The 14,083-nt window shown below is 39.3% G+C and overlaps 1 protein-coding gene across 1 annotated transcript in view; it reads left to right on the top strand.

Annotated features, from left to right (window-relative positions):
- The window catches only part of MROH9 (maestro heat like repeat family member 9), a 94,143-nt gene that overhangs the window by 21,685 nt on the left and 58,375 nt on the right, over nt 1-14,083 (top strand). The window contains exon 6 of the mRNA XM_062190198.1: nt 5,890-6,025. Coding sequence (XP_062046182.1) covers nt 5,890-6,025 — 136 coding nt within the window. The remainder of the gene's footprint in view (nt 1-5,889; nt 6,026-14,083) is intronic.

Below are 14,083 nucleotides of genomic sequence, written 5' to 3'. Positions count from 1 at the left end.
TTGAGCTGCAATAAACATTGAGGTGCAGACAGCGCTTTTATTTGCCAATTTAATTTCCTTTGGGTAAATCAAGGAGTGGGATGGCTGGTTTGTATGGTAGGGTTATATTCAGGTTTCTGAGGAATCTCCAAACTGACTTCCATAGCAGCTTTACCAGTTTGCATTCCCATCAACAGTGGGTTAGTGTCCCTTTTTCCCCACATCCTTGCCAGCATCTGTTGTTGGTAGATTTCTTTATGTAAGCCATGCTAACCAGGGTGAGGTGAAACCTCACTGTGGTTTTTATTTGCATTTCCTTGATTGCTAGTGATCCTGAACATTTTTTCATGTGTCTGTTGGCCATTTGAATTTCCTCTTTTGAAAAATGTTTATTGAGGAGAGCGGCAAGATGGCAGAATAGGAAGGGAGCACACTATTAGTCCGGGGGTCGAGACAGGTTAATAAAAGTGGAGATACCGCAGGGTCAAGGAAGAGTAGGGGAAGAAACAGCAGAGGAAACTCTTCCGGAACTAGTGATTCACAGTGGACCTGCGTGGAGAGCGTGGGAGCCCAAGTTCGGGATACCAGTGGCAGACTCAACACACCAGCGCTGGAATGTGAGGTGAACCGAACCTCAATAGCCTGAGACACTGGTGGGCAAGCGGAAAGAGGAGACTAGAGGGAACGAGGCTTGAAACTCCGTGGGGAAGAGTTCACCAGGCTAACTAGAAGAGAGAGAGGAAAAAAAAAAGTGACCGATACAGACATGAGTTTCTCTCTCTCCACTCACCCCTCAAAGGCTAGCAAGACAAAGAGCAGGCGCCATTTTGGACATACATCATAAGCAGGGCGACCTCAGGTCTGCACCGGCCCTGAGCCTAGCAGAAAAACCTGACTCTGGGGAGAGGGGTGAAATAACAGGAGATTAGGATCTAACTTGGCAACGCAGTAGGAGACTGCAGGAGAATTGGAGCCCACACTGAGGGCAGCAGAGATTCCCTGTGTGGTCCTTGGGAAAGAGCTTCTGATATCTGGTTCCTGTGGGTATATCATTTGCCTGCTAACTACCTCCAATTACGTTCAGCTGTGCGGAATTACTTCCCTTTTAAATCAAAAAAAAAAAAAAAAAAAGAAAGAAAGAAAGAGAGATTTACCATGCCTAACCTGGGAGTGTCATCTTTGACACACCCTCAACCCTGAGGAACCAAACACAGCTCTCAGGCCACACTCATCTGAAGCCTCTAAGGCTCCACCGAAAGCAGACAGTCCACTTAATATAGAGCCATAGTGTAACAAGAAAAAACACCACAGTGAAGAAACCAAATATCTCCAACATGCCAAACAACAAACGCAGAAACCGAGGTAACAAGAACAAGGAAGACACTATGACGCCCCCAAATGAAAAAGACACCCCAATTCAAGATTATGAAGATGATGAGATCGAAGAAATGCAAGAAGCGGATCTCAAAAAATTGATAAGAACATTAAGAAGTTCTCAAAAACAAATTCTTGAACTACAGAAATCCTTCATGGACAAGATAGAAAATCTCTCTCGTGAAAATGAAATATTAAGGAGGAATCAAAATGAAATGAAACAACTAGTAGAACAAGAAACTGTGATAGTGACAAGAAATCACAATGAAATGAAGAATTCAATAGATCAAATGACAAACACATTAGAGAGACTTAAAAACAGAATGGGCAAAGCAGAAGAGAGAATATCAGACTTAGAAGACAGAAAACAGGAAAGGAAACAGGCAAACCAAAGGAAAGAATAGGAAATTAGAAACCTAAAAAATATTGTCGGGAATCTACAGGATACTATTAAAAAAACCCAACATTCGGGTTCTAGGAGTTCCTGAAGGCATGGAGAGGGAGAAAGGATTAGAAGGCATTTTCAGTGACATACTAACAGAAAATTTCCCAGGTTTGAAGAAGGACACAGGCATCTTAGTACAGGAAGCTTATAGAACCCCTAATAAACATGACCAAAAGAGAACCTCACCACGACATGTTGTAATCAAACTCACCACAGTGAAACATAAAGAAAAGATCCCAAAATGTGCAAGAGAGAAACGTCAGATTACTCTCAGAGGATCTCCAATTAGACTCACAGTAGAATACTCATCAGAAACCCTACAAGCTAGAAGGGAATGGCGAGACATAGCCCAGGTACTAAGAGAGAAAAACTGCCAGCCCAGAATATTATATCAAGCAAAGCTCTCATTTGTGAATGAAGTTGAAATAAAGAATTTTCATAGCAAACAGAAACTGAAGGAATTAGTCGCCACTCGTCCTGCCCTGCAAAAGATGCTTAAAGATGTGTTACACACAGAAACACAGAAACATGGTCATCAATATGAAAGAAGGTAAAGGAAGGAAACCTCACAACAAAAGATCACAAAGCTCAATTTCTCTTTGACATAGAATTAAACTCTGATGCTCTGTTAAATCAATGTGTTAAAGTAATCTACTATGTTCTCTTGATGTCTGTTAAATTCTAATTGTTCAAAAAACAGCTGAATTTTTATTAAGAGCTATGGGTTATTTAAATATGTGCTTATTTTCAAAGATTTGAATAATCACCTTGAACAATGATCAAATTTGGTCTATGTTATGTCATGATTTTAAGGAATCTTATTTCAACCAGATATTTTGGATTTTGAGCCTTCTTGGCATTCTTGACAGGCATTCAAAAAATCAAAGTTTCAAACAATCTGGACTCTAAAATTTCCAGTAAATCTTGGACTTTGGTTTTTCCAGTTTGGGCCCAACTGAAAAAATCGAAGGACCTATGTCTCATCTTATAGAGACACCAACTAATCAGGCTATTTGGATTATATTAGAAGTACTGTCAAGATGTGACATGGTACTAAGTTTTAAGTTTCTACAATGGAAAATGCTATTAATAAAAATGTTTGAGAATTAAAAAGTCTAATGATCTTGTGTTACTAGACATGATAGTTATCTTGATGAGAAAGCCCCAGAGGCCTAAAGGGTTAAATACTTGTAAAATCCTACAAGTGCTTTCAAAAATACTGTGAAGTAAGCAAGTGCCTCTTGTTGGCTTATGAGTTTATAATTTTAAACATGGCGACTTAAAGTCTTTTGTCATCCACAGTTATATATGATGTGCTGCTCATAAAACTAAAGCGTTGTTGGTTCTGTGTTTAGCTGTCCTCCTATAGGTTCCTATGGACTTTTTCCAGCCACTTCTATTGTATTCAGTACTTTGGGATGGCTCTGTAAACAGATGAAGCCAATAATGTATTAACAGTACCAACTGAGAGAAAGTATGGTTAACTGAGGTTACTAAAAACAAAAAGCAATTCAAATTAATTGGAAATCTACAAAAAGAGTTAAAGATTTTAAAAGTTATTATTAAAATTGCTATATTGGTCTATTATGCTATGTTATATGTGTGTACATATTGTATGTCCACATGGGAAAATTTTATTGAGTTTTTTTTTAATTGGCTTATAGATAAGATTGTCCATAAATTTAAGCTGCTAAAATCAGTCAAAGATACATTTTAATTTGTGTGACCTGAATCTGTGTATCATATGTTTTAAACGTGTTGGTAGAAAGAAACTAAAAACATTTTATATGGTTGTGCTTAAGTTTACTGGTTAAACAAACTACACCATCTTAGATATTTAAGAGGTGTTTTCAAATACATGATTCTTAAAATTTATAGAAGGCATTGGACCTTCTGGTAAATGTTTTCTTAAGTTGTTATCTAATGGTTGAAACTGTTTGCTAAGTATTCATGTAATATTGCTAATGTCAGCAAGCGATCTAGGACTTGCTCCCTCATTTCTCTATTCTAAGCCCAACTTGTTCTTTCATTTCTCTATTCTCCTCAAGGTAGGAAACTAATTCTATTATGAAGGAATCTGTAGGATGCACAATTTAATCTTTAGACCTTATAAAAGAGATGGCTAACATTTTTCTGTAATAGCATAGCCAAAATAATAACTAATAATCTCATAGCTAGATTTACTTCACCATCAGCGAAGTATACAGTAAGTAGAATAAACCTCCCTTTCAGACCAAAGGGAAAGAAAGTTTTAAAGTGAGAATATAATTTTCCTCATGGGCATTGTCTACTTTAGAAAAACTACTACAGAACATGCCTGTGACTATAGACTTGTAGTTCAGGCCACTGAAGATTAGAGATGGGACACGGGCACTCCCTTGACTTGCATCCTCTGGTCTGCTTTAACACAAACCAGGAGGAAAAGAATAGCTAGGCATCAGAAGCAATGGGTGGCAGGCCTATTAATGGCTGATCTGTAGAGTGATCTGCCCTCAAGGAGACCCAACAGGCCAGTCCACTGCAGTGGCTTTCAACGAGGTATGCCTGGGCTTCAGCAGAAGTCAGCTTGTGAAGAGCCCTGGCAGCTCTGCCAAGAGTTGGATCACTGGAAATGGACCTGCCCTGGAGTCGAAGGATGCCCAGGTCAGAGCCACAGATCTTATTGGCTCTAAGCTGAAAAGCCCTTCACTCAGCCCATCTTCCAAAGTGACCCCTGCAGCTGAGGGGACAGCCAAGCAGGGTCAGCAACATTGCAGGCAGAACTGTAAATTTCTTGTTAGAGATGCCCCCTGCCTTTACCTGGCCAGCTCTCCTCCCAGGCCAGCCAAGTAATGAAAGTCAACAGAGTGCCTTCCCCTAGGAGGTTCACACCTCCCTTAGGATATACCCCATGTGAAGAGATAGATAGGCCTGGGCCTCTTAACTTACAAGGCCTAAAGCCCACCAGATTATTATCAAGCCCCTTCTGTCAGGTTCTATTTGCCTCTCAATCAGAAAACTTAATTGTAGCTTAGACAGCACCTTTCTTAGCTCCTCTAATAATGACTCTGTCCTTTGTTCTAGACCCTGTCTAGCGCACTTGGGCCTCATTCCTTTGTAATCATAACCTCTACTCTACCACCAATGGCTCTACTCCCAACCTGTGTGTACTGATGGTCCTCTTCCCCACTTAATGCTGTATAATTGTTCAAACCTGGTAAATGCCACTCTTAGGATCATTGGTTACTATCCTCACTCTGTCTTTATGACCTTGTCTAAATATGATCAGAGTCGGCAAACTTGGAAGGCTTCCATAGCCTTGGCAACTCATGACGACAGCCTAGGGTGTTACTGGCACCATAAACTAGAGTGTCAATTTGTTGTGTCAACAACAGGAGTCACTGTGCACTTGCTCCTCATGTGGGATCTCTGTCCTGAATGTGCTTTGCTGTACATTTTGATTTAATGCTATAGCTAGTACTCAAACAGTATGTTTCACTTTGTGTTTCTATGTGGGTGCAAACTGTTGAAATCTTTATACTAAATTGATCTTCTGTATATAAAGAGAATTGAAAATGAATCTTGATGTGAATGGAAGGGGAGAGGGAGCGGGAGAGGGGAGGGTTGCGGGTGGGAGGGAAGTTATGGGAGGGGGAAGCCATTGTAATCCATAAGCTGTACACTGGAAATTTATATTCATTAAATAAAAGTTAAAAAAAATTTTAAAAAAAGAAAAATGTTTATTGAGGTCCTTGGCACATCTCTTAAATGGGTTGTTTGTTTTGATGTTGCGGAATTTCTAGATCTCTTTGTAGATTCTGGTTATTAAACCTTTTTCGGTTGCATAGTTTTCAAATATTTTTTTTACAAAGGATTTTATTGTCCTAAATGTTATTTATTTGTTTTTCCCCACTGTAAGTGTTAGAATATGGCCTTTGTGATATTCATTTCACAGATGAGGAAATAGACTTAATGACAGAGCCAGGATTTAAATACAAATTCTGAAAACCCTGAGTTTATCCTTCTATTCGAGTCTGATATATAAAAGGATCAGATACAGATATTTAATGTTGACTGTGCATACCAAATACATTTTCCTGTTTCTCCTTTAGACAAGTGTTGATGCTCCATGTCTAGGAGTCCTGGCAGCAGAGCTGTCTCTTTTGTGTTCCCATGATGATCCTTCAATCACGTGCCAAGCGTCTTTGGGAATGTATCACCTCCTCTGCATCGCCAAGTGTCAAAATGGTAAGAATGGTTCACAGCTTCCCTAAAGGTTACTAGGATTTGTTCCTAATTATTCTGCTTGAGAGTCCAGGTAAGTTTCCTTGTGTTTGAATATCTTAATCCTGTGCCCAAACCCATAACTCTACTTTCTACAATGTTGTTTTTAAAAATTGTTTTTAGCATTTTCAAAATCATAGTAATGATGTCATTGATTCTTTACGATCTATTAAGTACCCTGCTTAGATTAGTGTTGGGTGTTAATGGTAGGGAGGAGAGTGCCAGGTGGAGTCAGGAAGTAAAGGGAAGGAAATAGCTTATTCATGGGACATTTAAAAGAATCATGGAAGAGACATTTGGATTAGTGGTTACTTATTTTAAATTTATTTTTATTTTATTTGAAGTATGCAAAGTTCATGAATATCATATAGACAGATTTAGGAACAGAAATACTTTCTACCTTACCCTCCCTCCCACCCATGATCTCAACCTTCCTCCTCCTTCCTTTTATATTCTCTCAATTTTTACAATGATGTACTTTCAATTTACTTTATACTCATAAGGTTAACCTATACTAAGTAAAGAGTTCAATAAACAGTATGAAGGAAAAAACACTGTTATTCAATAGTAAAACAACAGCTGAAAACAATTATCAAATCTCAAAATGTCAATTTCACTACATTACATTTTAGGTACTATATTAGTTACCACAGATCAGGGAAAATATATGGTATTTTTCTTTTGAAACTAGTTTGCGTCACTGAGTATAATGGCTTGCAGCTGCATCTATTTTGTTGCAAATGACAGGATTTCATTTTTTATGGCTTAATAGTATTACATAGAGTGCATATATATATATATGTGTGTGTGTATATATATATATATACATATATATATTTTTTTCTTTTTCCTTTTTTTTTGACAGGCAGAGTTAGACAGTGAGAGAGAGACAGAGAGAATGGTCTTCCTTCCGTTGGTTCACCCCCCCAAATGGCCACTACAGCTGGTGTGCTGTACTGATCTGAAGCCAGGAGCCAAGTGCTTCCTCCTGGTCTCCTATATGGGTGCAGCGCCCAAGCACTTGGGCCATCCTCCACTGCCTTCCCAGGCCACAGCAAAGAGCTAGACTGGAAGAGGAACAACTGAGACAGAATCCAGCGCCCCAACCGGGACTAGAAGCCAGGGTGCCGGTGCCGCAGATGGAGGATTAGCCTAGTGAGCCATGGTGCCAGCCATGTGTGTGTGTATATGTATATATATATATATATATATATATATATATATATTTCTTTATCCAGTCATCAGTTGATAGACATCTGGGTTGATTCCACATTCTAGCTATTGTGAACTGAGCTGCAATGAACATAGAGGTATAGGCAATACTTCTATATGCTGATCTCACTCCCCTTGGGTACATTCTCAGGCGTGGGATTGCTGGGTCATATGGTAGATCTATGTTCAGCTTTCTGAGATATTTTCATACTGTCTTCCACAATGGCTGTAACTAGTTTACATTCTCACCAACAGTGGGTTAGGGAACCTTTTTCCCTACATCCTTGCCAGCATTTTCTGTTTGTGGATTTCTGTCTGAGAGCCATTCTAACTAGGGTAGGTGAATCCTCACTGTGGTTTTGATTTGCATTTCCCTGATGGCTAGTGATCCTGAACATTCTGTCTTGTGTATGTTGGCCATTTGAATTTCCTCTTTTGAAAAGTGCCTGTTCAAAGTCCTTTTTCCATTTCTTAATTGGATGGTTTGTTTAGTTGTTGTTGAGTTTCTTGAGCACTTTATAGATTCTGGATATAGATTATAGAGCTATTTATCAGTTTCATAGTTTGCAAATGTTTTCTTCCATTCTGTTGGTTACCTCCTTCCTTTGCTGAGTGGTTACTTTGCAGTGCAGAAGTTTAAAGCTTGATATAATCCCATTCATGTATTTTTGCTTTGTTTTCTTGTGCTTCTGTAGTCTTTAATAGGCTAATGTCTTGCAAATTTCCTCCAATGTTCTCCTCTAGTAATTTGAGGGTATCAGGTCTTTGATTTAGATCTTTGACACATTTTGAGTCAATTTTTGTATAACATGTAAGGTAGGAGTCCTGTTTCATACTTCTGCACATGAAAATTCAATTTTCCCAGCAATGTTAGTTGAAGAGGTTGTCCTTTCTCTTCTCCAAGGATTGATTTTAGATCCTTTCTCAAAGGTCAGTTGGTTGTGGATTGATTTCTGGAGTTTCAATTGTGTTCTATTGGTCTACATGTCTATATTTGTTTTTTATTATAACTGCCCTATAGTATATCTTGAAGTCTGGTGTTGTGATGCTCCCAGCTTTTTGTCGTTTTTGTTGTTTAGATTGCTTTCACTATTCAGTCTCTCTTATGATCCTGTATGAGTTACAGCACATTTTTTCTAGATCTGAGACAAATGCCATTTTTTTTTTTAATTTACAGATGAACTCACTTGTGGGTGCCAACTCTCATTTGCAGAAGCTCGAAAATAAGTGCCTCCTGGAGTATTTTTTCCTTTTTAAGATTCATTTATTTATTTGGCAGGCAGATTTACAGAGAGGCAGAGGGAGGGAGAGAGAGAGGGAGAGAGAGAGTAAGAGAGAGCCTTCCACCCACTCGTTCACTCCCTAAATAGCCACAATGGCCAGAGCTGGGCCCATCTGAAGCTAGGAGCCAGGAGTTTCTTCTGGGTCTCCCATGAGAATGCAAGCACTTGGACCATCTTTTACTGCTTTCTCAGTCCATAGCAGAGAGCTGGATCAGAAGAAGGGCAGCCGGGACTCCGACCAGTGCCCATATAGGATGCTGGCACTGCAGGTGGCAGCTTTACGTGCTGTGCCACAGTGCAGGCCCTGTCGTTAGTATTTTGATAGTGGTTGCATTGAATTTTTAAATCGCTTTCAGTAGTAAGGACATTTTGATGATATTAATTGTTCCGATCCATAAACATGAAAGATTTTTCCAGTTTTTATTTTGTTTCTTCTATTCATTTCTTTGTTTTATAATTGACATCATATAGATGTTTCCCTTCTTTGATTGAATGTATTTCAAGATATTTTTATCTGTACCTACTGTGAATGGTATCTACCTTAGAAATTCTTTCTCATCTTGGCATTGTCTGTGCATACAAAGGTTACTGATTTTTGAATGTTAATTTTATATCCTTCCACTTTACCAAACTCTTTTATGAGTTCTGATAGTCTCTTATTGGAGTCTTTTGAGTCCCTGTATATAGAAATGTCTCATCTGCAAATAGCAACAGACTTGTAGTAATTTCTGATTTTTTTTATTTCTGTGAAATTTATTGCTACATTTCCTTTTTCATCTCTAATTTTATTGATTTGGGTCTTTTCTCTCTCTCTCTCTCTCTCTCTCTCTCTCTCTCTCTTTGGTTAGTTGGTCCAGTGGTGTGTCAATTTTATTTATTTTACAAAAAACCAGCTTTTCATTTTGCTGATCCTTTGTGATTTTTTGTTTCAATTTTATTTCTTCTCTAATTTTATTATTTTTCTTTTCTCCTTCTAGTTTTGGGTTTGTTTTGCTATTGCTTTTCTATGTCCTTGAGATGAATTGACAACTCATTCATTTATAACATTTCCAATTTCTTGATGTAGGAACCAATTGCTATAAACTTCCCTCTTAACACTGCTTTTGCTGTATCCCATAAGTTTTCATATGTTGCATTGTCATTTTCATTCATTTTCCAGAATTCTTTTGATTTCTCTTTTGATTTCTTCAGTGACCTGCTATTCTTTCAGGATCGTATTGTTCAATCTCCATGTATTTGCAGATGTTCTAGAGGTTCTTGAGTTTTGATTTCCAGCTTCATTCCATTGTGCTCAGAGAATAAGCATGGTATGATTTTGATTTTTTTTTTAATTAGCTGAGACTTGCTTTATGGCCTATCATGTGGTCTATCCTAGAGAAAGTTCTATGCACTGGTGAGAAGAATGTTTATTTTGCATCTGTAGTATGAAAAGTTTTTTAGATATCTGTTAGGTCTGTTTGGTGTATAGTTAGATAGGCTCTGCTATTCCTTTGTTGATTTTCTGTATAGTTTATTTGATGAAAATGGGTGTTGAAGTCCCTAATTACTATTGCATTGGAGTCTCTGTCTCCCTTTAGATCAATTAACATTTATTTAAATAGCAAAGCACCCTTTAATTGGGTGCTTGTACATTTAAAATAGTCAAAACTCCCTGTTGAATTGATCCTTAATCATTACATAGTGCCCTTCTTTGTCTCTTTTAACAGTTTTGTGTTAAAGTCTATTTTGTCTGATAATAGGATGGCTATGTCTGCTGGTATTTGCTTTCTGTTACAAGGAATATCTTTTTCCATTTTTTCACTTTCATTTTGCATGTATCTTTGTTAGTGAGGTAGTTTTCTTGTTGGCAGAAAATAGATGGGTCTTGTTTTTTAATCTGTTCAGGTAGTTTTTACCTTTGAATTGGAGAATTTAGGCCATTTAGATTCAAGGTTACTATTGTTAAATTGCAAGTAGGCCTTGCTATTTTTCTGTAAATATTCTTATTGTTTGCTTTGGATTTCCTTTGCCTTTTTACTGGCAGATATTCTGCTTTCATTTTTTTTTTCATAATGATGACTGTCTTTCTGTGTTTTTGTGTGTAGTACATCCCTAAGCACCATTAAGCCTTGAACTACATCTTTCCATTGTCCTGTAGTGTTTCTTATGAGAAATCAGTTGTGAATTCATTGGAGATCCTCTGAAAGTAACCTGGCATTTCTGTAATGCATATTTTAGAATGATTTCTTTAAGTTTTACTGTTGAATAAGTTTGATTACAATGTCTCATGGTGAAGGTCTTTTATAGTCATGTCTGTTAGGAGTTCTATGTGCTTTGTGTAGTTGGATGGCTTTCTTTCTCCAAATCAGAATTTCACTGAATAGGATTTCTAATCCATTCCTTCTTTCCATATTCAGAAACTCTAAGACCCATATATTGGGCCCTTTGATAATATCCCATAAATCTCCAGCACTAATTTTAATTTTTCTATTTCTTTCTCTTTTTTTTTGATTGAGAAATTTCCAAAGATTTGTCTTCTAGCTCAAGCACTCTTTCTTCTGCCTCACTAAGTATGTTGTCAAGACTTCCCTCTGAATTTTTTGTTTGATATGTAGAATTCTTCATTTTTTTTTGACAGGCAGAGTGGACAATGAGAGAGAGAGAGAGAGAGAGAGACAGAGAGAAAGGTTTTCCTTTTTTACCATTGGTTCACCCTCCAATGGCTGCTGCGGCTGCTGTGCTTTGGCCGTGCACCATGCTGATTCGAAGCCAGGAGCCAGGTGCTTCTCCTGGTCTCCCATGCGGGTGCAGGGCCCAAGGACTTGAGCCATCCTCCACTGCACTCCTGGGCCACAGCGTAGAGCTGAAATGGAAGAGGGGTAACCGGGATAGAATCCGGTGCCCCAACCGGGACTAGAACCCAGTGTGCTGACACCGCAGGTGGAGGATTAACCTATTGAGCCATGGCACAGGCCAGAATTCTTCATTTCTAATGTTCCTGTTTTATTTCTCTTCAATATCAATCATGGAAAAATTTTTTCTTCTGATTGCTTCTGAGCAATCCTATGATTAATCTTCTAAATTCCTTTTCAGGAATTTCATCAATTTCTTTGCCTTCACATTCTCATATAGAAGTGTTCATTTGGGGGAGTCATGTTATCTTCCTTATTCTTGTTTCTTGAATGTATTTATTCCCAGGTATTTGTCTAAATATTTGTGGGTTTTCTCCTCTCATGGCATTTATCTTTGAACTGTGCTTCTGTGGCTTAGAGGTGAGAGCTGAATGTGGCCCCAAGGAGATAAATATCTTGGGTTATACCACAGTGGGTGCAACACTCACCACTGCTGCTACATGAATTGCAGTGAGGATCTGTGCAGTCCTCTTGTGAGCATGGATTCCAATACAATGAACCACCCCATTCAATCAGGGAGCTCTCAACTTTTGGTACCATGTGCAATCATTGCCCAGAGACCCAGTTGTATCCTGTGCCATTCAGGCAGTTATAGAATCTCCACTCCCACATCATGGGATGCAGAGCATCATCTCTGTCCCGCTAGTCTCTCCCGACCACAGAGAGGCAGAGATGTTCCCAGAGCTGGCTGGCTGTGGGTGTTCCATCTGTGCAGATTGAGCCCTGGACCCTGTGGTATGTTGGGAGGCTGAGGATACCTCACAATCCTTCATGGGTGCCCAGCCCCCTGTCAATCCTCCCATTCATATTCAAAGTCAGCAAGGGACAGTGATTTTTCCCTCTGGCAAAATCCCTGGATCATATGCCTGCACAAGAGCTGCTTTAGCCACTATTCATGCTACAATGGCACCTTCTCTCCCTACCCCTCCTGCCCTGTTGCTGAGTGCAACCACAGGAGCCATCAGACCACTGCTGGTGTTAAAATGATGCCTTTTCCCCACTAGGTGACAGGCGTGCACAAGAACCATCACAGCTGGTACTGATGTCAAAATAGTGTGTCATCTCTGCCAGTTGCTGGGTGCATGCGCAATAGATGCTGTGGCCCATTCTGGTGTCAAGAAGGAGCCCTCTCCCAGCCAGGTGCTGGGCATGATTGTGGGGGCATGGGGAGAGAGAAAATTGCCCTTTTATCTCCTGGGTTATGCAGGTACTCTGTCCCCTTAAGATACCAGGCTGGACTGAAAGGCAGTGTAGTTCTCCAGGCTTTCCCTCCAGCAATATCACCAGTGCTGCTGCAGTCTGTTCTCACCATTCTCTCCAAATCTGATGCTTCCAACTGCTCTCAGCTGCAGGAATTGTGTGTTGTGTCTGTGCTCATTGCTGCACAACTTTATCTTCCACAATGATCCAAGCCATCCCTCTTCCTTCTGTAGAGTTTCCACTGCAGGTTTCTCTCTAACTCTCCTCTGGGATTATACTTTCTCCACTTTTTTGTTACTATTTTCCCTTAGCCTAAAGCAGTGCATCTTTTCTCTATTCCTCCAATTAAGACACCATGTCTCACATCAGATGGGTTTGATTCCTGACTCCAGCTCTTGATTACAGCTGCTTGCTAATGCATACCCTGGGAGACAGTGATGACGGTTCAAGTACTTGGGTTCATACTACAAATGTGGACTTGGATTTATTTCTCAGCTCCCAGCTGTGGCCCCTTGACCACTGTGAACATTTGGGGAATGAATTAGTAGATAGAAATGCTAGCTCTTCTGTGTGTTTCTTGCTCTCACTCTTGCTCTCTCTTGCTCCCATTCTTTCTCTCACTCTCCCTTTCAAATAAATAAGCTTAATTATTTTTCAAAAGTTACACATTTTTTACCTTAAATGAGGCAACTCAGAAGATTCTTGCTTCAATGGTGAGGAAGAACTCAGCCCAAAACTAAAATAAATGTGCTGTGAATTACACAGCAAAGTGTGCAATGAAAACCTAAAGGTTTCAGACTATTTCCAAGCAACTTAATTGATTTGAAAACAAAGCTTAAAAATATTTGTGGTATCCCTCTCTTTTCTTTCCAGGATATAATATCTGAAGGCAGATGTACTCTCCCATAAGGAACAACTTTAAAACACTCACACACACACACACACACACACCCCAACTAGATGGGAACATATGAGATGGGGTTTATAATTGTTGAAGAATACCACCTAGGCTCCAGCAATGGCAGGTAATTCCCGTGAAAGAGACTGATTAGGGAGCTTAAGGAGGTCATGAAGGTTTTAGTTTACAAGGCAGAGAAACAAAGAGTATACAAAACAGAGCCCCAGAATCTGCAGAAACCTGCAGAGTGCCCCATTTACATAGTTAGCTGGGTACCGATGAGAGTAAGCACATGAGGAAACCACCTGGGGCTGGACTGGAGAGCACCAAAATTATTAGAGAAAAAAATCCAGTGAGCTCACAGAGGCTGGTAATAGTACCTGGGCCAACACGCCAGAATTTAAAACTTCATAATTTACAAATAATGAGATAGAACACTCAGAGATATTTTGTCTCATTAGGAGGAGAAAATTATCCCTAGGAAAAAAACCACTGTAGTGTCATTGAACAAGGCTTGCAAACAAAATCTAAAATCATA

This window comes from Lepus europaeus, chromosome 5 (genome assembly GCF_033115175.1).
Source record: "Lepus europaeus isolate LE1 chromosome 5, mLepTim1.pri, whole genome shotgun sequence".
Taxonomy (NCBI): Eukaryota; Metazoa; Chordata; class Mammalia; order Lagomorpha; family Leporidae; genus Lepus; species Lepus europaeus.
Note: the sequence above shows the minus strand (reverse complement) of the source record. Positions and strands in the feature narration are given on the sequence as shown.